The following is a 27515-nucleotide window of genomic DNA, read 5'->3' as shown; positions in this document are numbered from 1 at the left end:
CCATGGGAGTCACTTGAGTCCGCCCAAAACTCCCTCAAGATCTGGCTAGTGTAGTGTTGCAGAAAGGTTTCCCAGCACCACAGTTCATCATGGAACTGGTGACAGCTCTAAGGTCATCTGCAGCAGAACTCACAGTGGCAGAGATCCTAGGGCCAGTTAGAGTACCGCTCATGAATGTTCAAACAAATTGCCCCAATCTACAACAAGCTATCCGAATTCAATATGCTGAGGGATCAGATCAAGAGGCACTGAACTCATTGCTGGCCGGAGTCCTCTATCGCACAGATCATTTAACATGCTCAGGCAGTGCCCACCAGCAAGGGCATTGCTAGAAAAGTCATAGAATAGAATCATAGAAAGGTTACAGCACGGAGGAGGCCATTCGGCCCATCGAGTCCACGCCGGCTCTGTGCAAGAGCAATCCAGCTAGTCCCACTCCCCCGCCCTTTCCCCGTGGACCTGCAAATTTTTTCCTTTCAAGTACTTATCCAGTTCCCTTTTCAAGGCCACGATTGAATCTGCCTCCACCATTCCCTCGGGCAATGCATTCCCGATCCTAACCACTCGCTGTGTAAAAAAAAGTTTTTCCTCATGTCACCTTTGGTTCTTTTACCAATCACCTTAAATCTATGTCCTCTGGTCCTTGACCCTTCCGCCAATGGGAAAAGTTTCTCTCTATCTACTCTGTCTACACCCTTCATGATTTTAAATACCTCTATCAAATCTCATCGCAACCATCTCTGTTCCAAGGAGAACAACTCCAGCTTCTCCAGTCTATCCACGTAACTAAAGTCCCTCATCCCTGGAATCATTCCAGTAAATCTCTTCTGCACCCTCTCTAAGGCCTTCACATCTTTCCTGAAGTGTGGTGCCCAGAACTGGACACAATACTCCAGTTATGGCCGAACCAGTGTTTTATAAAGGTTCATCGTGACTTCCATACTTTTGTACTCAATGCCTCTATTTATAAAGCCCAGGATCCCATATGCTTTTTTAACCACTTTTTCAACCTGCCACCTTCAACGATTTGTGCACATATACCCCAAGTTCTGTGTTCCTGTACCCCTTTTAGAGCTGTGCCCTCTAGTTTATATTGCCTCTCCTCGTTCTTCTGACCAAAATGTATCATTTTGCATTTTTCTGGGTTAAATTTCATCTGCCACGTGTCCACCCAATTCACCAGCCTGTCTAAATCCTCTTGAAGTCTATCACTATCCTCCTCACTGTTTACTACCCTTCCAAGTTTTGTCATCTGCAAATTTTGAAATTGTACCCTGTACACCCAAGTCCAAGTCATTAATATATATCAAAAAAAGCAGTGGTCCCAGCACTGATCCCTGGGGAACACCACTATTCACCTCCCTCCAGTCCGAAAAACAACCGTTCATCACTACTCTCTGTTCCCTGTCCCTTAGCCAATTCTGCATCCATGTTGCTACTGCCCCCTTTATTCCATGGGCCACAATCTTGATGATAAGCTTACCGTGCAGCACTTTATCAAATGCCTTTTTAAAGTCCATATACACCAGATCAACTGCATTGCTCTCATCGACCCCCCCTGTTACCTCATCAAAAAACTCTATCAAGTTAGTTAAACACGATTTGCCTTTAACAAATCGGTGCTGGCTTTCCCTAATCAATCCACCCTTGTCCAAGTGACTTTTAATTCTGTCCCGAATTATCGTTTCTAAAAGTTTCCCCAACACTGAGGTTAAAATAAATGGCCTTTAGTTGCTGGGTTTATCCTTACACCCTTTTTTCAACAGGGGTGTAACATTTGCAATTCTCTAGTCCTCTGGCACCACCCCCGTATCTACGGACGTTTGGAAGATTATGGCCAGTACAGCCGCAATTTCCACCCTTACTTCCCTCAGCAACCTAGGATGCATCCCATCCAGACCGGGTGACTTATCTACTTTAAGTACAGCCAGCCTTTCAAGTACCTCTTTATCAATTTTTAGCCCATCCAGTATCTCAACTATATCTTCCTTTACTGAGACTGTGGCAGCATCTTCTTCCTTGGTAAAGACAGATGCAAAGTACTCATTTAGTACCTCAACTATCCCCTCTTCCTCCATGAGTAGATCTCCTTTATAGGAACATAGGAACAGGAGTGGGCCATTCAGCCCCTCATGCCTGCTCTGGCATTTGATAAGATCATGGCTGATCTGTGATCTAACTCCATATACCTGCCTTTGGCCCATATCCCTTAATACCTTTGGTTGCCAAAAAGCTATCTATCTCAGATTTAAATTTAGCAATTTAGCCAGTACCAATTGCAGTCCCTAATCGGCCCCACCCCTCCTCTTATAACCTGTTTACTATTTATATGCCTGTAGAAGACTTTTGGATTCCCTTTTATGTTGGCTTCCAGTCTATTCTCATACTCTCTCTTTGCCCCTCTTATTTCCTTTTTCACTTCCCCTCTGAACTTTCTATATTCTGCCTGGTTCTCACTTGTATTATCAACCTGACATCTGTCATACGTCCCTTTTTTCCCTTTCATCTTACTCACTATCTCTTCTGTCATCCAGGGAGCTCTGGCTTTAGTTGCCCTACCTTTTTGCCTCATGGGAATGTGCCTAGACTGTACCCGAACCATCTCCTCCTTAAAGGCCGCCCACTGTTCAATTATAGTTTTGCCTGCCAATCTTTGATTCTAATTTACCCAGCCAGGTCTGTTCTCATCCCATTAAAATTGGTCCTCCTCCAATTGAGTATTTTTACTTTAGAGTGGTCCATGTCCTTTTCCATAGTAATTCTAAACCTTATGATACTATGATCGCTGCTCCCTAAATGCTCTCCCACATACACTTGCTCCAATTGGCCCACCTCATTCCCTAGAACCAAGTCCAGCAATGCCTCCTTCCTCGTTGGGCCGGAAACGTACTGGTTAAAAAGGTTATCCTGAACACATTTCAAAAATTCCTCCCCCTCTGTGCCCCTCATATTATTATTGTTATCCCAATCTATATTAGGATGGTTAAAGTCCCCAGTTATCACTACTCTATAGCTTTTGCACCTCTCTGTAATTTCCATGCAAATTCACTCCTCTATATCCTGCCTACTAGTTGGTGGCCTATAGAATACATCCAGTAGTGTAATGGCACCTCTTATATTTCTTAACCCTAACCAAATAGATTCTGTCCTTGACCCCTTCATGGCATCCTCTCTCGCCAGTACTGCAATATTCTCCTTAATAAATACTGCCACCCTCCCCGCTCCTTTCTTTCCTTCCCTATCTTCCCTGAACGCTTTGTATCCCAGAATGTTTAGTACCCAATCCTGCCCTTTTTTGAGCCAGGTCTCTATTATCGCCACGACATCGTATTTCCATGTGGCTATTTGTGCCTGCAGCTCACCAACCATGTTTACCACACTTAGTGCGTTTACACACATGCACTGCAAACCAGTCTTAGACTTTCTTGTTCTTCCTCTTAGTCTGATCCCACCTAATACGGTGCTATTACTTGTTTTAGTGCTATCTTTCTCCCCCAATCCTTTGTGCCCCTTGTTTCTCTTTTCCATTGCTACATCCCGGTGCCCATCCCCCTGCCAAATTAGTTTAAACCATAGCCCTAGCGAACCTCCCCGCGACGATATTGGTCCCAGTTCCATCGAGGCGCAACCCGTCCAGCCTGTACAGGTCCCACCTTCCCCAGAACTAGTCCCAATGCCCTAGGAATCTAATGCCCTCCCTGCTGCCATGCATTCATCTGCTCTATCCTCCTATTTGCATGCTCACTAGCACGTGGCACCGGGAGTAATCCGGAGATTACTACCTTTGAGGTCCTGTTTATTAATCTCTTTCCTAACTCCTTAAAATCTACCTGCAGAAACTCATCCCTCTTTCTACTTATGTCGTTGGTACCAATATGGACCACGACCTCTGGCTGTTCACCCTCCCCCCCCAGAATGTTCTGCAGCCGCTCAGCGGCATCCTTGACCCTGGCACCAGGAAGGCAACATGCCATTCTGGAATCAGGTCTGCGGCCATAGAAACGCCTGTTCGCTCCCCAACTATAGAATCCCCTATCACTATTGCTCTCCTGACCTTTCTCCTCCCCCCGTACAGCTGAGCCACCCATGGTGCTATGGACTTGACTCTGGCTGCATTCCGCAGAGGAACCCTCTCCCTCACCAGTATTCAGAACTGAATACTGGTTACAGAGTAAGATGCACTCAGGGGACTCCTGCATTACCTGCCTGGTCCTCCTTGTCTGTCTGGCAGTCACCCAGTCCCTCTCTGCCTGCACTCTCTTACTCCTCCAGCTGATGATACTTCCTGCACCTGTGGTTGTCCAGGATACGGGAAGCGTCCTGGAGTTCCCACATGGCACAAGCCATGCATTCGATGTGCGTGAGCTGCCCCGCCAAGCCTTGATTTATTAGATTGTTTACTACCTTAACAAAAATAAATTAAGGCTTAAAAAAAAACTCAATAGAAAAAAACAACGCTCACCAGCCAACAGCCAATCATGGATGAGGTAACTGTCTCTCAAAAGGGCACCACATCCGTACCATCCAGTACTCTTGTGCAAGTGAAGAAGATGTGCCAGAAAGTGTTAAGGACCATAGAATTACGTAGAATTTTAGAGCACAGAAACAGGCCATTTGGCCCAACTTTAAGGCAAAGCTAGATAAGCACGAGGGAGAAAGGAGGCCCAACTTGTCTGTGCCAGCGTTTATGCTCAAGAGCCTCCTCCCATCCCTCTTCAACTAACCCTATCCGTATAACCTTCTATTCCTTTCTCCCTCATGTACTTATCTAGCTTTGCCTTAAAGGCAACTATGATATTTGCCTCAACTACTCCATGTGATAGCAAGTTCCACAAACCAGCTACTCTCTGGGTAAAGAAGTTTCTCCTGAATTCTTTACTGGATTTATTAGTGACTATGCTATATTTATGAACCCTAGTTTTGGACTCCTCACAAGTGGAAACATACAGCATGATTTTAGCCCAGAGCCGGGAAGGGTTTGGAACTCCCGACAGGAAACCCGGAAGTATGGGTTTCCCAGACATCCTGAGGGGGGGGGGGGTTCGGTCAGAGATCCTGGGGGGTGGGGGGGGGGGTGTCGGTCAGAGATCCTGGGGGCGGTCAGAGATCCTGGGGGCGGGTCGGTCAGAGATCCTGGTTGGGGGGGGGGGGGGGTCAGTCAGATATCCTGGGGGGGGGGCGGTCAGAGATCCGGTGGGGGGGGGGTTCAGATACTGCAGGTAGGCTTGTTGGGCCTGGGGGCAAGCACTCCTGCTCCTCTGGGACCACATGCTGTGCTATAAAGGCACTTACCCGCATTTTCGGGCCTTCTTGCCTCCTCTCTGGCGTGAAGTAGAAGGCCTGGGAATCCCGGTCCCCATGGGCTAAAATCAAAGAAGCTCTGAAAATGGAGGCTGCAGCCTCCTTAAAAGCTTTAAATGCCCGACCCGCCTCCTGAGAGCGAGTTGGTCACTCGTCCCTCATCCCGCCCCCATGGAACAGGGAATGGGCAGGTTGGAGATGGGATATAGATTTTTGCAATTGTTACTGCCCACCCCCCCTGCCCCCAATTCACCCATTTTTCCAAGCTAAAATCATGCCCCTCTTCTCTACGTCTACCCTATCAAACCCATTCATAATTTTAAAAACCTCTATTCGGTCACCCCTCAGCCTTCTCTTTTCTAGAGAAAACAGCCCCAGCCTGTTCAGTCTTTCCTGATAGTTATAACCTCTCAGTTCTGGTATCATCCTTGTAAATCTTTCTTGCACCTTCTCCAATGCCTCTATATCCTTTTTGTAATATGGAGACCAGAACTGTACACACTACTCCAAGTGTGGCCTAACCAAGATTCTATACGAGTTTAACTTAACTTCCCTGTTTTTCAATTCTATTGCTCTGGAAATGAACCTCAGTGCTTTACATTTTTAATGGCCTTGTGAACTTGCATTTCTACTTTTAATGATTTGTGAATGTATACCCCTCCATCCCTTTGCTCCTCTGCCCTGTTTAGACTCCTTTTTCCAGGGAGTATGTGGCCCCCTTCTTCCTCCTACCAAAATGCACCACCCCACACTTATCTATATTTCACCTCACACTGACCAGACAGCCAGGCAGCCATAAATGTGGCAGAGGCAATTGCAGGGCCATCTCGTGACCTAGCACAAGGAGGAAAACGGCCGCCTGAATCCCAAGCAGCAGCCATTGAAATCCTGCAGCTAGTTAGCACACTTACTCCTTTCAATGGGAAATTACTTAGAACTCACGTTAGGAGTTAGAATATACTAGCACTAAAAGGAAGAACCATGGGAAAATATACCAAAAGTTGATCCGTCAAGGCATCTGAAATGCTGCTTCAAGATATGATGATTGTTGTCGCTGCATGGGCCTTGTATCTGCAATCAGTTTGTACCCATGGATACTCATGGTACAAGGAGGATCATTAATCATGTCTGAAGGACTGTGATCTTAAAATGCAAAGGATTCGAAATTGTCTTTTCCACACCACCTGAGGAAGGGGAAAGCCCCCGAAAGCTTGTGGGATTAAAAATAAAATCGTTGGACTATAACTTGGTGTTGTAAAATTGTTTACAAATGTCTGAAGGAGGTAGTCTTCGTCCCCGAGGAGCTACCCTCACAGTCTGGCTTTGCTTCAAATAAGGGTGGCGCACAAGGTTGCTTTAGAATGAAGGCTTTGTGACTGCTGTGTGGGAAATGGGCATTGATCTTCAACATCAACAACAACATGCATTTATACAGCATCTTTAATGCAGGAAAACGTCTCGAGGGACTTCACAGGAGTGTAATAAGAAAAAAAATCGACATCCAAAGAACAGGAGTACATATTTTTTGTGCATTAGTAAAAGCAAAAAAGCAAGACAAGGTAATTTCTGTTGTGTAACAGATATGAAGATGTGCGAGCATTTCTGACTATTATTCGCCCCTCTCCTGAATGCCCTGTGTGGTGACAATGATTCCACAGACCACAGCTCCCCTTGCCTAAGTGACCATTATGTGAGCCTAGACAGTGTTGGCAGAAATTTCAATATTCAAAACTCAATTTCCTTACAGTCAGTCTAAAAGTGAATGATGACTAAGCTAATTTTTTTTATTACTCACCTGACCAGGGATATCACTTCTTTTTAAAACATAGCTCAGTTTTAATCTGGAAAAACTTTATACAAAATATTCATGACCACAAGATGAACATTATTAATCTTGTGTTTTTTCATTTTAAAGCTGCAATGCCAAATGTGCTTGGAAATTAAAGTACAAATGTGAATAGTACGTAACCATTTTATTTCTCTTCCCAAAACATAAACCTCATACTTTAACACAGTAATTTAAACTGAAATTGCTATTGAGTTATTTGCATTGGCAACCATTGAGACTCATATTAATCTACTGGGCGGTCAGACAATGAAACTGCATCATTTGCAGCATGCTCACCAATCATGAGGAGGTGGGAATTCCTGGTTAACAGATAGTGACAAGCAGAAAGTTAAATATTTACAAATACCTCAAGACTGCAAAATATATAAAACTGCATGTATTTGTGATTTAAATGTCATTTGATTCTTTGATCAGCCATGTTAAAACAGAAGAGCACGGCAAAATGGGGTAGCAACATTAAGCAGATCATTTTAATGTTTAAATGGAAAAAAGTAACATTGGCTTGGCAGTTATAAAAGGAAAACCATTCTGTCATTATACACATAACAGCCAAAACCTGTTTTTCAGGCACTTGAGATGACAGAATCCAGGACTTTCAGTCATAGTAAAACTAACCTGCTTCCTTTGGTGTCTATGAAGGATAGCCAAAAATAATTGGTAACAGCTGGAGCATTCTGACAATGCAAGGCAACAGTCATTGTAGGCTGAAAGCTTGCTATAAATAGAAGAAAAATAAAGTTATTAGAGTGTTAACATAGAGTGCTTTTACATGCAGTTGATATACTGCGTTCCTCTGTCCTGCACCAGATCTATTTTTTTTGTGAAGATTTACTGTACATAAAGACAACTGTAACAAGGACAAAGTCTCACAAATTTGATTCTGGTAGGTGCACAGAAAGACTTGTAAAAACTGCCTGGTGTACCAACTGGTCACAGATTTCCTATAGCCTAATGCATGTACCAGCAATCCTGGGAATGCAGCATAAACTTTTGTTCCCTATGCTGCACTCATAAGTTACGTAAGTTCACTATTAAATTCACTGTTAAACACAATATTATCAAACGCAAGAATGAATTGCTACTCCTCCAACAGTCACTATTTCTGGTCCCTCGTCAAAGCTGACTCGTAGTTCTGTGAGTCCTCCTTTCCAGCTCTCTTCTTTTCTGACGGTACAGTTAGTAGCTCTCCTAAAAGAAAAGTGATCACTTTTTTTCCTACAACAACAATAACTTGCATCTATATAGCACCTTTAACGTAGCAAAATGTCCTAAGGTGATTCACAGAAGCATTATCAGACAAAATTTGACACCTCCCACTGTAACTTCAATGATCTTGGTAAAGATTCTCCCTCCAATGATCCATTCTGTTTAAATCTTATAAAATTTTATTCAAGGCTGCTGGATCTTCTACTCTCTGGACTCCAAGTCCGTTGGCCCTACCAATATCCTCAAGATGTATGCCTTGAAATTTGCCCTTGACCTATGCTGCCCCATTCATTTCTTTCAACTTTCAAAATAGTCCCAAAATAATTTATGATCAGCATAAAGCTTTTCAGCACGGTTGTTAAATTGGATATCTTGCCTATGTCACCTACCTCTGGGACTCTGCTCTAATCCATCGTTATCATTACAGATTGGATTTTCCTTTGAACTACTGCCAGTTTTCTGGCAGTTGAGTCATAAAATGGAGTAAAATGGGGCAGTAATGCCTTGCACCTCAAAACTATCTGTCCGACATTGCACCTGGAAAAAAAACTAATCACCAGTCCCCTTTAAAGTATTGCTGGGACACTGATGTGCCACATTTAAATGGGTCAACTTGGCATAACCGATCACTCCACCCATTTTCCCTAACTTCTGCCTCAAAACCCATCCAAAATTATTACCGCCACTATATAAATGGCTGTATGAGTACCACTAAGGGATCTCTGAGACAGATACTGCATTGATGTGGAGATGCCGGTGATGGACTGGGGTTGACAATTGCAAACAATTTTACAACACCAAGTTATAGTCCAACGATTTTATTTGAAATCTACAAGCTTTCGGAGGCTTCCTCCTTCCTCAGGTAAATGTGCCTTACCTGAGGAAGAAGGAAGCCTCCGAAAGCTTGTAGATTTCAAATAAAATCGTTGGACTATAACTTGGTGTTGTAAAATTGTTTGCAAATACTGCATTGAGGAGGCCATTTTATTTGCTGTAGCTGAAGGTTGGTGTTACTTTGTCTGTATATTGATCTGTTTACTATTTCAGAGATTCTGTCAGAACTTTTGCTATCAATCAGCTCTAGAAACAATATAGAGTTTTGGACTGGCAACATGGGTTTCCCAATGGGAATCGCTCTATTCCTATGTTATGAAGAATGGGAGAAGGATGAGGTTGGAATGGACGCACTTAAGAGTGAGACATCATAGAATATATTTGCTCTCTACACGTACATACTGATTCATCAGGGTTTACAGACTAAGAAGGTCTTTCTTAGACTTTTCTGAATGTCAGTGCCTCAGAAGGCTGTGCTCCCCCACCTCCCCACCCCAGAGGCTATTGGGGAAATATGTGAACTGCTGGCTGAAGACCTACAATGCATTTCTACCAAGAGTGCAGCACTGCCTGTACTGGTCAAAGTCACCACTGCCTTGAATTTCTTTTCAACTGGATCCTTCTAGGCCGCATTTGCCACATTAGTCAAGCAGCATGCAACAAGAAAGTGATTGATGCTTCATTCAGGAGGGCTGCACAATTCATCTGCTTTCTGAAGGAACCAGAGCAACAAAAGAGAGAGCAATGAAGGTGCATAGATTGGAAGGGTACCCACAGGTGCAAGGTGCAAATGACAGAATGAATTGGCCCCATATGACAACCCCCTCAATTTTATCAGCAGAAAAGACTTTCATTCCATTAATGTATAGCTAGTGTGCGATGCCAATCACTTTATCCTACACGTGAGTGCCTGATATGCAGGAAGCTGTCATGAAGCTATCATCTCATGATTTGGATGACTGGTGATCAATCTTGGCTTATGATTCCACAGACAGAAGGGAACAACGGATATAATGAGGCTCATGCCAGTACAATTGTTATGGAGCTACTATTCTTAAATCGTGTTTTAGGTGCCTGGACAAATCTGGTGGAGCATTGCAATACAGCCCAGAAAGAATGTCCAGAATCATTGTTGCTTGCTGCATACTACATAACATCAAAATTAAGAAAGGCTTGCTGCTTCCAGAAGCTTAAGGTGATAATGGGGAGAGAGGAAAGCACCTCCATCCCACAGCCTGAGGAGGGTGGACAGGTTGCAGCCAGAGAAAGAAGGATACAATTTATAGCCTAGTGTTTTCAATAACTAAAAGTTTACACTCCAAAAAAAGTCATTTAACACCTGCCTGTTCTCCCCCCAACAAAGTCCCTTAGTGTCAAAGACTTCTGCCAACTTCCTTTATAAGACTGTACTCTACATTTCCCCAGTCATTATTCAACTTCCAAAAGTTGTAAGCATATGCAGAAATATGCTCAAGCTGTGTTTAATTTACAAAATATTCACCAAAAGGTGCCAGAAAATCCATTCACCCTTTGTTAAACTACTTTTTACACCATACCTACCCTTTATGCCAACTACCTTACTTGCTCAAGCTCCTAGTATGCTACTTCTATGAGGTGGTCCCCAAGTGGAATGAGTTGATGGGTGGCTGGAAGGTTCCCCTGGAGCCTTAGAGGTCTGAGATAACTCGTGTCAGGGAAGCATCTGTCCCAAAGGGGTTTTCTTGCAGTGTCAAGGGTCTGAAGTTCCCTGATTGGCAAGCATTGGAGAGGGCCTAAAGATCACAGGTTCTTTGCCACTCCCAGGAGAAACAGCAACATTTGTGACCACTCCTTGCAGCCCACTGATGCAGGACACAGGCTCAGAGATGCTACTGGTCGGCGTCATCACAGACTGACTAGTCCCAATCAGGTTCTGTAAGCCCTGTGAAAGTGCTCAGCTCATCTACTGAAGCAGTCATAGCTGCTACTCTGGAATTCACCATTGCCCTTAATACCCCCTCCTGTTGCTGCAGAAATCTCCCAGACTATCATTCACTCCAAGGTGTCCTGCATGTCATGGGAAACTTCCTGCAATGTGTTGCAGATGCAGATAGTGGTTTCATCCCACTTCTCCATCATCTCAGTCATATCCATGGAAACCATCTCACTGCCTGCACGAGATTGATGCTCCCTAGTCATAGCTCTTTTGAAAACTGGGCCCAAGTTATTAAACATCTAGTTCTATGAGGAAGTGAAACTAATAATCGCGTGGGCAATAGCAAAATCAAAAGCAGAAACACACATAAAACACTAATTAGTTGCAGAACAGCAATGACTCATATCTTGTATGACTTCAGCCAATTTATTTTCATCATGGCAGAGGCGTTAAACAAATATTTTGTATCTGTCTTCACACTAGAAGACACAAAAAGCATACCAGAAAGAGTGGGGAACCAAGGGGCTAATGAAAATGAGGAACTTAAAGTAATTAATATCAGTAGAGAAAAAGTACTGGAGAAACTAATGGAACTAAAAGCCAATAAATCCCCCGGACCTGATGGCCTACAACCTAGGGTTCGAAAAGAGATGGCTGCAGAGATAGTGGATGCATTGGTTATGAACTTTAAAAATTCCCTGGATTCTAGAACAGTCCCAGCGGATTGGAAGCTAGTCAAGAAAGGAGGGAAGAGAGAAAACAGGGAATTACAGACCAGTTAGCCTGACATGAGTTGTCGGGAAAATGCTGGAATCCATTATTAAGGAAGTGGTAAAAGGGCACTTAGAAAATCATAAAACTGTGTTGACTGCCAAATCATATTATGAAAAGGAAATCGTGTTTTTTTTAATTCGTTCATGGGATGTGGGCGTCGCTGGCGAGGCCAGCATTTATTGCCCATCCCTAATTGCCCTTGAGAAGGTGGTGGTAAGCCGCCTTCTTGAACCGCTGCAGTCCGTGTGGTGAAGGTTCTCCCACAGTGCTGTCAGGAAGGGAGTTCCAGGATTTTGACCCAGCGACGATAAAGGAACGGTGATATATTTCCAAGTCGGGATGGTGTGTGACTTGGAGGGGAACATGCAGGTGGTGTTGTTCCCATGTACCTGCTGCTCTTGTCCTTCTGGGTGGTAGAGGTCGCGGGTTTGGGAGGTGCTGTAGAAGAAGCCTTGGCGTGTTGCTGCAGTGCATCCTGTGGATGGTACACACTGCAGCCACAGTGCGCCGGTGGTGAAAGGAATGAATGTTTAGGGTGGTGGATGGGGTGCCAATCAAACGGGCTGCTTTGTCCTGGATGGTGTTGAGCTTCTTGAGTGTTGTTGCAGCTGCACTCATCCAGGCAAGTGGAGAGTATTCCATCACACTCCTGACTTGTGCCTTGTAGATGGTGGAAAGGCATTGGGGAGTCAGGAGGTGAGTCACTCGCCACAGAATACCCAGCCTCTGACCTGCTCTTGTAGCCAGAGTATTTATGTGGCAAATTTATTAGAGTTCTTTGAGGATGTAACTAGCAGGGTAGATAAAGGGGAATCAGTGGATGTAGTATTTTTGGATTTTCAAAAGGCATTCGATAAGGTACCAGATAAAAGGTTGTTACACAAGATAAGGGCTCATGGGATTGGGGGTAACATATTAGCATGGATAGAGAATTGGTAAATGGACAGAAAATAGAGAGTAGGGATAAATGGGCCATTCTCAGGTTGGCAGGCTGTAACTAATGGAATGCCGCAAGGACCAGTGCTTGGACCTCAGCTATTTACAATCTATATTAATGACTTAGATGAAGGGACTGAGTGTAATATCTCCAAGTTTGCTGATGATACAAAGCTAGGTGGGAAAGTAAGCTGTGAGGAGGACACAAAGAATCTGCAAAGGGATATAGACAGATTAAGTGAGCAGGCAAGAAGGTGGCAGATGGAGTATATGTGGGGAAATGTGAGATTATTCACTTTAGTAGGAAGAATAGAAAAACAGAATATTTTTTAAAATGGTGAGAAACTATTAAATGTTGCTTTTCAGAGAGACTTGGGTGTCCTCGTACAAGAAACACAGAAAGTTAATATGCAGGTACAGCAAGCAATTAGGAAAGCAAATGGAATGTTGGCCTTTATTGCAAGGGGGTTGGACTACAAAAGTAAGGAAGTCTTACTACAATTGTACAGGGCTTTGGTGAGACCTCACCTGGAGTATTGTGTACAGTTTTGGACTCCTTATCTAAGGAAGGATATACTTGCCTTCGAGGCAGTGCAGCGAAGGTTTACTAGGTTAATTCCTGGGATGAGAGGGTTGTCCTATGAGGCGAGGTTGAGTAGAATGGGCCTATACTCTCTGGAGCTTAGAAGAATGAGAGGTGATCTAATGGAGACATAAGATTATGAGGGGGGCTTGACAGGGTAGATGCTGATAGGTTGTTTCCCCATGGCTGGAGAGTCTAGAACTAGGGGGCATAGTCTCAGGATAAGGGGTCGGCCATTTAAGATTGAGATGAGGAGGAATTTCTTCACTCAGAGGGTGGTGAATCTTTGGAATTCTCTAGCCCAGAGGGCTGTGGATGCTGAGTCGTTAAATATGTTCAAGGCTGAGATAGATAGATAGATTTTTGGACTCTAGATGAATCAAGGGTTATGGGGATCGGGCAGGAAAGTGGAGTTGAGGTCGAAGATCAGCCATGATCTGATTGAATGGCGGTGCAGGCTCGAGGGGCCATATGGCCTACTCCTGCTCCTATTTCTTATGTTCTTAAGATCTTCCAACCCACAGCTCACGTATAAGTGAATTGAAGTACAGCAGAATAATGGAGAAGAAAGGATTTTCTGTAACTTTTTACTAGAAAGGCAGCCTATTTTGTTAAAATAAAAGTACCCCTTACTTAAGGTTACTTATTGGGCATCAGAAACTCAGGAAATTTTATAATCTGCTTTTTAAATTTTCATAACATCAGTGTAGGAACAGCATAGGATAACGAGCTAGCCAAGGATGTGTACACAATCTGGTGATATAAATCAAATAGTACTGTACTTGTTAAGTGCTACAATCTGGCTCAACTGTTCTTTCCAGATTGGGCCTTGAAAAGGCTCATGTAATCTTTCTGATTGGCTAAAGCAGTTATCATAGTTTCCTTTCATATAAAAGATTAAAATGCAATGGGCTTTACACTTTCTAGTTTTAATCTTATCACTCCTATTTAATTTTTAGCTAAGTTGAATTATGTGCCTATTTGCCTTTCTTGTAGGTCATGAAAATGCACTGTAAAGTAACACAAAACATTTGTCTTGAAGGACTAAAAATAGCTGAAGCAAGTTAAAATACACTTAAGCCTACAAGAGAAAGAAAAACACAAATACCAGTTTCAATATGAGTCACTTGCATGTGCATAAAGTAGAACTGAGGCAAATTAAAAATGTCAGAGAAGGAGTAATTGTAGATCTACTATCAGCTTCCAACAGTACTCTACAGCTGCCCAAGATATAAACACAAATCACAGTTATATAACTCCCAATTACAGTATTTAAATTAAAATTTGGCACTCCACACTTCAAGAGTGAAAACGGGTCCATTAGCAATCATCAAATCATGTTAAATTGATTTGGCCATAAATTTAGATCAAATAGAACGTTTCAGTCTTCCGTATGTGCCTGGAATCTTTTTGAATTCTTTTGGCCCACTAAATAAATTGTGCAGTTTCTAATCTCAACAAGTTTGTAATAAACTGGATAGCCCGGTGAAGGATAAACTACTGAAGCCTGGTCTTCAGTTGCTTCCCAGCCTTTATTCACAGAGATCCACATTACACCCACACCACACCCTAGATCAGCTCTCTTATAAATGGATACAAGCGAGTTCCCAATTGATGCGCACCACCTGAATACAATTAACATTAATTGATATAAATCACATGGATACAATTAACAAAGTTAGTCCTAATTCCCTGGAATATATAAACAAGGTCACGAGTCTGTGAGGTTTAAAGCAAAAAGGAACTTAGTTCTGAAATATTTTGAGAATCAGATTATTTGAAGGTTTTTAACAGTTGCTCACTGAACGCTTTTACCCTGTTACCTGAATATTCTGGCTACATTTGTACAGATGTCTTTATCATTTGTGTGCTGTTCCAGTACCACACAAAGTTCCAGTAGTGCTCCAGTGCTTAGGAACCTGGTCCGGGACTGAGGCAGGTCTGCCAAGTTTCGCAGAGTAGCGGTGACCTTCAAGTGAGAAAATACAAATCATTCAAAAATTTGTGATTATTCACAAAACTGCAGAGATGCTAAGAACGTTGTTTAAAAAAATGTGTAACTTTGTACTTTCAAGTAGCTTGTAACTTTTTAATTATACATTTTGCTTGACTATTAAAAGGAAAAAGCAAAGCCACGCTAATTAATAGACATGGTTAAAAGTTACAAACATGCAATAGTATCACACATTTTCCCTTAGTATTGAATATACGTGGTCAGTAAAGCATGTCTTCCTGTTTCAACTTCCATCCCTAAAATCACTACTGTAGAAATGTTAAAATTATCAAAATGTAATAATAATAATTGCTACATGCAACTGCTTATATTTTATTACTTTGTTTGCTTTGATAGATCATCAGTTTGCCTCAGTTCTACTTTATGTACATGCAAGTGACTCATATTGAAACTGGTATTTGTGTTTTTCTTTCTCTTGTAGGCTTAAGTGTATTTTAACTTGCTTCAGCTATTTTTAGTCGTTCATGGGATGTGGGCGTCGCTGGCGAGGCCAGCATTTATTGCCCATCTCAAATGGCCCTTGAGAAGGTGGTGGTGAGCCGCCTTCTTGAACCGCTGCAGTCCGTGTGGTGAAGGTTCTCCCACAGTGCTGTTAGGAAGGGAGTTCCAGGATTTTGACCCAGCAACGATGAAGGAACGGCGATATATTTCCAAGTCGGGATGGTGTGTGACTTGGAGGGGAACGTGCAGGTGGTGTTGTTCCCATGTGCCTGCTGCTCTTGTCCTTCTAAGTGGTAGAGGTCGCGGGTTTGGGAGGTGCTGTCGAAGAAGCTTTGGTGAGTTGCTGCAGTGCATCCTGCAGATGGTACACACTGCAGCCACTGAGCGCCAGTGATGAAGGGAGTGAATGTTTAGGGTGGTGGATGGGGTGCCAATCAAACGGGCTGCTTTGTCCTGGATGGTGTCGAGCTTCTTGAGTGTTGTTGGAGCTGCACTCATCCAGGCAAGTGGAGAGTAGTCCATCACACTCCTGACTTGTGCCTTGTAGATGGTGGAAAGGCTTTGGGGAGTCAGGAGGTGAGTCACTCGCCCCAGAATACCCAGCCTCTGACCTGCTCTTGTAGCCACAGTATTTATGTGGCTGGTCCAGTTAAGTTTCTGGTCAATGGTGACCCCCAGGATGTTGGTGGTGGGGGATTCGGCGATGGTAATGCCGTTGAATGTCAAGGGGAGGTGGTTAGACTCTCTTATTGGAGATGGTCATTGCCTGGCACTTGTCTGGTGCGAATGTTACTTGCCACTTATGAGCCCAAGCCTGGATGTTGTCCAGGTCTTGCTGCATGCGGGCTCGGACTGCTTCATTATTTGAGGGGTTACGAATGGAACTGAACACTGTGCAATCATCAGCGAACATCCCCATTTCTGACCTTATGATGGAGTGAAGGTCATTGATGAAGCAGCTGAAGATGGTTGGGCCTAGGACACTGCCCTAAGGAACTCCTGCAGCAATGCCCTGGGGCTGAGATGATTGGCCTCCAACAACCACTACCATCTTCCTTTGTGCTAGGTATGACTCCAGCCACTGGACAGTTTTCCTCCTGATTCCCATTGACTTCAATTTTACTAGGGCTCCTTGGTGCCACACTCGGTCAAATGCTGCCTTGATGTCAAGGGCAGTCACTCTCACCTCACCTCTGGAATTCAGCTCTTTTGTCCATGTTTGGAACAAGGCTGTAATGAGGTCTGGAGCAGAGTGGTCCTGTCTCTTCAATGCTTTAGGAGAGTGAGGATAATCATGCTACATAATTATTGATCTTATTCTTTGGCAACATTTAATAGAATTATGAACAATTTTAAAGGCACAGTTTCCTCAAGATTGCAAAAACCAGACGCCAGAAACTAAAGACCAGTCTCCCTACTCCGGATTGTTGTAGGTAGCATCTCAGTTGCAACTGCCTGGTGTCTAGACAACAACTCAGCTTACAAAGCTCCCAATCTCAAGATGCAGAAATGGAATAACTTTCTTGATAATTAGCATGAATGTTTGCAGAGGACCCAGTTTTAAGTATCTGTTAAAAACATGGATATTTGAACATTTCACTTCTAAACAGGGAGGTGGAGTTCAAATTCTGGCCTTAATCAAATTTGAGCTTGATTGTTCTCTAAGAATGAATTTGTTTGCCATTGATTGGTGAGGCCACCAGATGGAGTGTTCCATGTCTGTGAGAGAGAAATGTCAGAACCTATCCTTCCTCCCGTCAGATGTTCACATAAACAGTGCTTGTTATGAATTCCATGGTCCAGATTGTTCAACAACCTTTGTAGCTGCCAATGTAAGCACTCCAAAAAAGAAAATCAACCAAAGTACTCCTGCACACCTACTAACAGGTAGTTATATAGCAGCATAGTTATGGAAGCAAGTTGGTTGCCTATCCTCCCAACCAGGGATAGTGGATAATTTGAGGAAACCACAAGAGGTTCAATACCATAAAACAGCATTTATTGTCATATATATATTTTAATTTATCTATCAAGGTCCTCCTCCATTACTTTTTTTTATACATTTCTCTCACTCTCTCCATGTGACATTCCACACAATTATGGAATGTGCAGAAGAGATTTACTAGAATGATTCCAGGGATGAGGGAATTTAGTTATGTGGACATGCTGGAGAACCTGGGGTTGTTCTCCTTGGAACAGAGAAGGTTGAGAGGAGATTTGATAGAGGTATTCAAAGTCATGAAGGGTCTAGACAGAGTAGATAGAGAGAAACTGTTCCCATTGGCAGAAGGATCAAGAACAAGAGGACATATATTTAACGTGATTGGCAAAAAAAACAAAGGTGACATGAGGAAAACATTTTTTTTAAAAACATAGTGAGTGCTTAGGATCTGGGATGCACTGCCAAAGGGCATGGTCGAGGCAAATTCAATCGTGGCCTTCAAAGTGGAACTGCATAAGTACTTGAAAGTAAAGAAAATTGCAGGACTATGGGGATAGGGCAGGGGAGTGGGACTAGCTGGATTGCTCTTGTGCAGAGCCAGCACAGACTTGATGGGCTGAATGGCCTCCTTCTGTGCTGTAACCTTTCTATGATTCTATCAACTCCATCATAAGGTCAGAAATGGGGATGTTCGCTGATGACTGCACAGTGTTCAGTTCCATTCGCAACCCCTCAGATAATGAAGCATTCCGAGCCCGCATGCAGCAAGACCTGGATGACATCCAGGCTTGGGCTCATAAGTGGCAAGTAACATTCGCGCCAGACAATGACCATCTCCAACAAGAGAGAGTCTAACCACCTCCCCTTGACATTCAACGGCATTACCATCGCCGAATCCCCCACCATCAACAGCCTGGGGGTCACTATTGACAAGAAATTTAACTGGACCAGCCACATAAATACTGTGGCTACAAGAGCAGGTCAGAGGCTGGGTATTCTGTGACGAGTGACTCACCTCCTGACTCCCCAAAGCCTTTCCACCATCTCCAAGGCACAAGTCAGGAGTGTGATGGAATACTTTCCATTTGCCTGGATGAGTGCAGCTCCAACAACACTCAAGAAGCTCAACACCATCCAGGACAAAGCAGCCTGTTTGATTAGCACCCCATCCACCACCCTAAACATTCACTCCCTTCATCACTGGCGCTCAGTGGCTGCAGGGTGTACCATCTGCAGGATGCACTGCAGCAACTCGCCAAGGCTTCTTCGACAGCACCTCCCAAACCCGCCACCTCTTGATTTTAAGCTGGTGTGATTGCCACCCTGCTATTATTCCACTCTGGTTTTTGCCTGAATGGTAAAATTTAGTCCTTTCTCTCTCTCTCTCCCCCCTTTTTCTCTCATTTCTTCTCAGTTTCCTTTCTCCCCTCACTCTCTTCTGTTATCTTTTCTATTATTTCTGTTACTTTCTATAATTATTGACTTTTATTATAATTATTTAACATTGGCTTTTCTTTCACTTTGGTCTTCAGAAGCACTTGAAAAGTCGAGCATTCATCTAGAACTGCAATGCACTGCTTGCTCAGACTAACTTTTTTCTTAACTCACTGGTGGCTTTTTTCTTAAGCCACCTGCGACGCCCACATCCCATGAACGAATAAAAAAAAAATCAACTTAGTGTTGACACTTAACACAAATTGGCAGAAAAACAGCATATTTACCAATCAGTGCTACGTGAAGCTGATGCTAGGTGAAATCTAACAAGAGCAGCAGGCACATGGGAACAACACCACCTGCACGTTCCCCTCCAAGTCACACACCATCCCGACTTGGAAATATATCACCGTTCCTTCATTGTCGCTGGGTCAAAATCCTGGAACTCCCTTCCTAACAGCACTGTGGGAGAACCTTCACCACACGGACTGCAGTGGATCAAGAAGGCAGCTCACCACCACCTTCTCAAGGGCAATTAGGGATGGGCAATAAATGCTGGCCTCACCAGCGACGCCCACATCCCATGAACGAATAAAAAAAAAATCAACTTAGTGTTGACACTTAACACAAATTGGCAGAAAAACAGCATATTTACCAATCAGTGCTACGTGAAGCTGATGCTAGGTGAAATCTAAAAGATTTTTTTAAATTTGAAAAATAAAGTGACAAATAACCAAGCTGCTCCATAAACAGCTTTTAATGCCGATAGTAAGTGGGCAATCATTGACTCATCCTCTTTTCAACAGCATTGTTTTTCAAAGCATTTAAAGAGTTTCAACAGTTCTGCTCTCAACTGGAATCTCTCTGTTGAAAATTAAAAAAGGTTCTGCAGAAGCAGTTCAAAAAGTACCGATACAACATTAAAGCTTCAACAATCCGTAGTGAGTTAAGAAAAAAGTTAGTCTGAGCAAGCAGTGCATTGCAGTTCTAGATGAATGCTCGACTTTTCAAGTGCTTCTGAAGACCAAAGTGAAAGAAAAGCCAATGTTAAATAATTATAATAAAAGTCAATAATTATAGAAAGTAACAGAAATAATAGAAAAGATAACAGAAGAGAGTGAGGGGAGAAAGGAAACTGAGAAGAAATGAGAGAAAAAGGGGGGAGAGAGAGAGAAAGGACTAAATTTTACCATTCAGGCAAAAACCAGAGTGGAATAATAGCAGGGTGGCAATCACACCAGCTTAAAATCAAGTGGACTGATTTGGTTGGGATCAACCTAATTTTAATAATTCAAGCAAGCTCCCAGCAGGGTTTAAAGGACGGTAGCAACAGTACCTGGAGTACTGTGTACAGTTTTGGTCTCCCTATCTAAGGAAAGATATACTTGCCTTAGAGGCAATGCAACGAAGGTTCACTAGATTAATTCCTGGGATGAAAGGGTTGTCCTATGAGGACAGGTTGAGTAGAATGGGCCTATACTCTCTGGAGTTTAGAAGAATGAAAGGGGATCACGTTGAAACACATAAGATTATGAGGGGGCTTGACAGGGCAGATGCTGAGAATTTGTTTCCCCGGCTAGAGGGCATAGTCTCAGGATAAGGGGTCGGCCATTTAAGATGGAGAAGAGGAGGAATTCCTTCACTCAGAGGGCTGTGAATCTTTGGAATTCTCTACCCCAGAGGGCTGTGGATGCTGAGTCATTGAGTATATTCAAGACTGAGATCGATAGATTTTTGGACTCTGGGGAATCAAGGGATATGGGGATTGGGCGGGAAAGTGAAGTTGAGGTCAAAGGTCAGCCATGATCTTATCGAATGGTGGAGCAGGCTCGAGGGGCCGTATGGCCTACTCCTATTTCTTATGTTCTTAAAGGGGTCCACACAAGAGAGAATGATAAAGAAAGCAATTCACCAATTTGGCTGAACAACAGAGATCTCTCTGAACCTTTGATAATTCGGCTGAAGTGCTTCTCCCAGATGTCAGACAGTGGAGGGATGCTCCAAGTGGCAAAGGCTCCAAAAGAAGAGCAGCAAATCAGCAGTAGAAGGTGGTGGTCAGGACAGTGAGTGCCAACTCCACATACAGCAACTTAGTGTCAGAAAGATTTAATAACCTCTCAGAGGCTGCAAAAGCAAGAAGAGCCAGCCATACTTTCCAAGAAAGTGCACTCAGCATTTTGAGTCAACACTGTGTTAAAAGTACTTTAATTGCTCACCAACAATCCCCCGGTGGCCACTCAGTGCTCTTACATCCCTGCCTTTCACTTTTTTCACTCACATATGTTCACCCTACTAAAAGCTTCACATGGAATTTGCTTGTTTGTAGCATACACCAGCCACCATCCCCATTATGATTTGTTTGCTGGCAACTGGGTTTTACTGTATCTCATGGCAAACAAAAGTCATTCTCTCTGTTTGCATTCTTTTTCAAAAAGAAGACAGCCCATAATAGAGAAGAAAGATTGGCGACAGGTGGTGGACCCCAAGCCTTCAACCTCTAACACCATGAAGAAGCTTATCAAATCCTGGAAGGGGGGGCGGTGAAAAGAAGAGTCTGTACAGGGAGTTGGAAATGAGGAATGTAGGGTGCCAGCTGCAAGTTCCTCATAACACTGCTTCGCTTTCTTCTTATCCTATTATACACAGCAGATTAGATCAACTCAAGTCACTCCTACTAAAAGGGATATGAACGCTGCAATTCAGCAATCCATTCTAACCTCTCTTCCTCTTTCCCGCTCCAGACGTGCCTGATGAAGAATAACCGGGCCCCTCTGCATCAGGCCCTCACAGCACACACCATTAAATGCTCTCTCCCTCCCAAGAACCAGCCTACAGACATTTGTCCAGGGCACACTAGAGAATGAGGCAGAGTAGAGTGCACTGCATGGGACATTGAGCAAGAAAGTGCAGCAGTCAGTGGAACATGAGGAAGATGTTGCTGACTGGAGGGTCAGAAGATGTAACCCCTTGGCTGAAGAGCCTGGGAACCTAGATCTCACAGGTCCAACTTTTAAAAGAAGAATGTTGGCAGAGCATAAAACACAAGTGCAGGAATGGTATCTGGCAATGTGCAGCAAATGGTGTGGCAACTGAGAGTTCTCAATCTGCATTTGAAGTAGCCTGGTGGATAATTTCTCAGTATCTAATTCCATCCTAGAGCATGTGGTACCTCTAATAATTTGCAGCAGAGGCTTCCACAACAGAGGCCCTAATGACAGTCTGTACTTCCTGTATGGATGCTCAGATAGCTGCCAAAGGGGCCAGATTGGCAAGGGTGGTCTTTTCCAGCCTGCAAGTGATTTGGGGCTGAAATATACATAGAAGTTACAATGCAGAAACAGGCCATTCGGCCCAAGCAGTTCCTTCCAGCATTTTACCTCCACGTGAGCAAATAATCCTAATCACATTTACCCAACTTCAACCCCTTTTCTTCATCCACCTATCCAATCTAATCTTGAGCGTTGACATTGTTTCGACCTGAACCCTGGAATTGAATTCCATAGCTTCATAACTCTCTGCGTAAAGAAATTTCACCCTGACCTCTGTTCCAAATTTCTTACATTTGATCTTGTATGGCCTCTTGTTCTTGACCCCTCAACTACAGGAAACAGTCTGCTTCTATCTACCCTGTCTCATCCTTTCAGAATTTCACTGCCCACCCGCCCCCAACCTACCCATTCTTGGGGGTTAAAATTTACCCCATTGTACCCCATCCGGAGACAATGACACCGATATTTACGGGGAGGTGGGGAGGGAGTGGGCGGGAGGTTTAGCGACTGGGAAACGCAGAAATACAGGTTTCTTGGAGGTCCTGCTGAATTTAACGGCAGGATCTGATGTAATTTTTTTGAATCAGATTCCTAGATTGAGAGACTGGCTGGCTGTCGCAGGTAGGCCAGCGGCATCAGGCCACAGCCGGGGAGCGGAACAGAGGGAGAGATCGTGGGTTGGACACGAGGTGGGGGAGTTTAGGGGGTGAGTCGGAGATCGCAGGTTGAACACGGTGGGGGGGGGGGTCAGAGATCGCAGGGAGGTAGCAATTGCAGGTATCCGATTGCAGGGATGGAAGCAGGTAAGCTTGAGGGGCCGGGGGGAGAAGCACTCCTGCTTCTCCTGGCTCACAAGCTGTGCTGGAAAGGTACTTGCCTGTTCCATCCGGCCATTCTCACCTCCCTTCACCTGCTGGGTTTCCCCGAGGCCTGGGAAACCCGGTCGGCCAGCGTTAAATTGAAACAGCTAAAATGTGATGCACACAGCCTCATTAAAATATTTAAATGACGGGTCTGCCTCCAGACAGCAGGTTAGTCACCTGTCCCCCAACTGGCTCCATTAAAACCTAGGTTGGTGTCGGGTTTCCCATTTATAAATTTTTAACCCCCGACCCATCCTGAGGGGTTAAAATAACCCCCACTGTCCTCCCCTTCTTACCCTCTAGTTCATACTGGTACTCTTCTCCCTCCCCCACCCAATTCAACCTGGCATTCTTCTTGTCTCACAATTCAACTCACCACTCTTCTTCCCTTCCCCTCCCCTCCATTAAGCTGGCATATTTTCTCCTGCCCAATCCACTCAGTTCAAGCTGACTCTTATCCCGCTCCAATCTCGTTCAAGCTGGCAATCTTCTTCTACCCCCTCCATTCCAGCTGACACTCTGCTTCCCTCCCTTGTTTAGTTTGGCACTGTTTCCCTCCCTAAGTTCAAGTTGGAACTCTCTCATTCCCCTCTTAGGTCATGTTGTCACTATCCCCCCACCCCCTCCTCAGTTGAAGTTGGCATTCTTCCGCTGCTCCTTTATCAGATAATGCTGGCACTTTCCTTCCTTTTCCACCCCAAAGTACCAATCCCAGCTTCTTATCTTTCCTCCAAAATCAACATTCCCAGCTTCTCCTTCCCTCTCCCTTCATCACTGCTCCCACTAGAGTATTCTACTATTGGAAGCGATTCCAGTCACTGCATACTGCCAGCATAAATCTTGTTCTTGCAAGAATTCTCATCTGGAATATGCAGCAGCTGGGATCACTTCCATTAGCAACAGGACTCAGATAGGCATTGTAGGGAAAGGGGCCTGGTTCTTATTGATTTTTGTCAACAAATGCTGACACACGGACTGAACCCTCAGTGTGAAACACAGACTGTGGTGTCAGTGGCAGAGAGAATGGGAGGCAAACAGGGCACAGAAGAACAAAGAAAAAAGGGAGAGAAAAAGATGGAACAATGGAGCTACTGAGACAAGGAAAAGTGTACAATACGGAGAGAGAGAGAGAAATATGCAATGATAGGGATAGCAAACCGAAAAATAGAAAAGGAAGAATTACAGAGTGGGAGGGAAGCAGAAACAGGGGGGTAAATTTTAACTGGATCAGGGAAGAGGGCGGGGGGGGGAAATTCCTGACGGGAAACCCGAAAGTGCGGGTTTCCTGAACAGCCTCATAATTTTGATGTGAGCCAGATTAGAAGAGCCAGGAAGGTGTGTGTGTGTGTGTGTGTGTGTGTGTATGTGTGTGTGGGGGGGGGGGGGGGGGGGGGGAGAGGGGGGGGGGAAGGGTCAGGAGATTGGGGGGAAATCGGAGACAGGGGAGGGGCAATCGGAGACGGGGGAGGGTCAGTCAATCGCGTTTGTAGGGTCGCTGCAGGTAGGCTTGTTGGGCCTGGGGGAAGCACTCCTGCTCCTCCGGGCCCACAAGATGTGCAATAAAGTCACTTACATGCAGATCTGGGCCTTCTTGCCTCCTCTCACATGGCGTGAAGCAGAAGGCCCGGGAATCCCGGTCCCCAGGAGTTAAAAATAAAAAACCTGTCAAAATGAAGGCCCGCGGCCTCCTTAAAAGCTTACACTGACCGACCTGCCTCCTAAGAGCAGGTTGGTCACCCACGCCTCCGTTAAAACCAGAAGTGGGCGGGTTGGAGGCGAGTTTAGTTTTTTTTTACAATTTTTACCTTTCCACCCGCCCCCAATCCATCCATTCATGGGGTTAAAATTTAGGCCATAGTTACAGGAGGAGAAGCACAAATTTCTTTTAAAATTCTGTCCTTGTTCGTCATAGAAGACTAACTAGTGATACATTAACTTTACAACTTGAACTAAGTTAGCTGGCTATTCAAAATAGGAAAAAATGAGTTAATGTATAGGATTACATAATGGTACAATAGGATTAAATTATATTTAAGTTAATGTGAAAGCTACAAGGACTATGGTGGTAAAATGTATGCTATTATGCAAACTATCTCCCAGAGGAGTCAAACCTTTCTGAACTGGTTATACTTCTGTAGTAACCGAACTTTATTGCAAATTTGCACGTGCCTCAGCACATGTGCAGAAAATAGTGAACTAAAACTGTGCTTCTATAATCGGAAATACTCATCAGCTCTCAGAAGGCAAAGTCTTGCAATTTTTAAGTTGTAATATTTATTCAGCAATAGATGTTCACCATCTGTTGTGCTTCCAATCTGAAGAAGCTGCAGTGTAAACAAGAACAGTAAATGCTGACCCTTGTATTTATTTATTAGCTATGTGTATCCATGTCCAAATATCATTACCACTCCAATTGGAAAGGAGCCAGCAACTGCACTGTTTACATCACATTCAGTCCTTTACACAGAATTATTATTACCTCAGTCAATAAGTCACATGATCTGAGAACAGTGTGTTCCTTAAGTTCAAGCAAAACAAGCAAATTAAAATTCAAACAAGGTGGTCTGTTTACTTGGACAACAGCAGGTCAGGTTACTAAAAAAAAAGGAATGTGCTTTTATAAAGTGCCTTATTGTCTCAAAGCACTTCATACATTGGTTAGTGACTTGTGTAGGCAAGCACGGCAGTCATTCTGAGCAAGCAATATCACAGCAGCAGCAATGAGATGAAAGTTTATGTTTCCTTGGTGGTTTTGGTTGAGGGAAGGATGTTGACCATGACTTTGGGTAAAACTTCCTGCTCTTCTTTGAATAGTGCTATGGGATGCCGACCTGCACAAGTAGATGGAACCTTGTTTTGTTTAACGTCTCATCCGAAGGACAGAACTCCGAACAATACAGCGCGCTTTCACTGAAATTTTAACCTAAATTATGGGCTGAAAGCCTGGTGTGAAACTCAAATCAACAACTTTCTGACTCTGAGGGGAGAGTACTACCTACTGAACCAAACTGATTTATTTTTGGAGGGGGGGGGGGGAGGGGGAAGGAAGAAGGAAGGCCACACAAAGTATAAACCGGTGGGAAGGGGACTCCAAAATATAACTGGCTAAATTATTAACTTACTGCCTTCGGAGTAAAACTAGCAATGAATGGAAATGAAAATTGGGCGGTTTCTATAGCAGGCGGCCAATCCGCAATGCAAGTTGAAAATCTACCCCAATTATACTATGGTCATAATAGCTCTTAAAAAGTTTATTTCTCAACCAAAAGCAAATCCTTATTGTATAATCCCATCAATCACATTATACTACAAGAATGATAATAGAATAGGCTCTAAAATAATCCGTAAATCTATGTGATATACGATATAGTAGCAAGGAAAATATTTTAACCGAATCTTGCCAGTCTCCTTCCCAACCCACTCACCCTCCCAGCGCTGACCCTATGGACTCTGCCAGTGGATCAGCTATCACCGCCACTCTCCGCATCTCACTCCCGAACGTCCGTTCACTTGTGAACAAGACCCTTACCATCCATGAGCTTATTGTGGATGATTGCAGCGACATCATGGCCTTGATGGAAACCTGGCTGATGGGTGATGACGCCTTCCCGCTTAATGAAGCCTCCCCGCCTGACTATATCTTCCACCACTTGCCCCGCCCAGATCGCCATGGTGGCGGTGTGGCCCTTATCACCAAATCACACCTTGGTCTGTCCCCCTACTCCTCTGGCACCTTCTCCTCCTTTGAGCATCTCACTTTGTTTCATCCCTCTCACCTCTCCTTTAAAATCCTCATTCTCCACCGCCCATCCAAGTACCACGCCATGTTTCTCACCGAGATATCTTCACTGCTTTCCTCCCTCAGCCTCTGCACCGAGCGACTTCTCATCCTCGGTGATTTCAAACTCCATCTCAACTCATCACGCTCTCTCTCCTCTGAGTTCACTGCCCTGCTATCCTCCCTTAATCTCTCCGTCCATATAAACTCCCCTACCCAAAGTCACAGCCACCCCCTCGACCTTGCCATTTCACGTGGCCCTCTACTCCCATCGTGTCAATCACTGAGGCCATCTCTGATCACTTCCTTGTATCCCTCTCCACTCACATCCCCCTTCCCCCTCCCAATCCCACTTCCTTCTTTGTTTGCCCCTGGA

At 44.1% G+C, this 27515-nt stretch overlaps 1 protein-coding gene across 3 annotated transcripts in view; it reads right to left on the bottom strand.

Annotated features, from left to right (window-relative positions):
* The window catches only part of armc2 (armadillo repeat containing 2), a 120543-nt gene that overhangs the window by 38864 nt on the left and 54164 nt on the right, over positions 1-27515 (bottom strand). For all 3 annotated transcript variants that reach the window (XM_067985000.1, XM_067984999.1, XM_067985001.1), the window contains 2 exons: positions 15222-15367; positions 7766-7865 (listed from right to left, as the gene is read on the bottom strand). In XM_067985000.1, the coding sequence (XP_067841101.1) occupies positions 7766-7865; positions 15222-15367 (246 nt within the window). The remainder of the gene's footprint in view (positions 1-7765; positions 7866-15221; positions 15368-27515) is intronic.

Source organism: Heptranchias perlo, chromosome 5 (genome assembly GCF_035084215.1).
Source record: "Heptranchias perlo isolate sHepPer1 chromosome 5, sHepPer1.hap1, whole genome shotgun sequence".
In the NCBI taxonomy this organism is placed as follows: Eukaryota; Metazoa; Chordata; class Chondrichthyes; order Hexanchiformes; family Hexanchidae; genus Heptranchias; species Heptranchias perlo.
The sequence above is the reverse complement of the archived record's forward strand: the minus strand, read 5'-3'. Positions and strand labels throughout refer to the sequence as shown.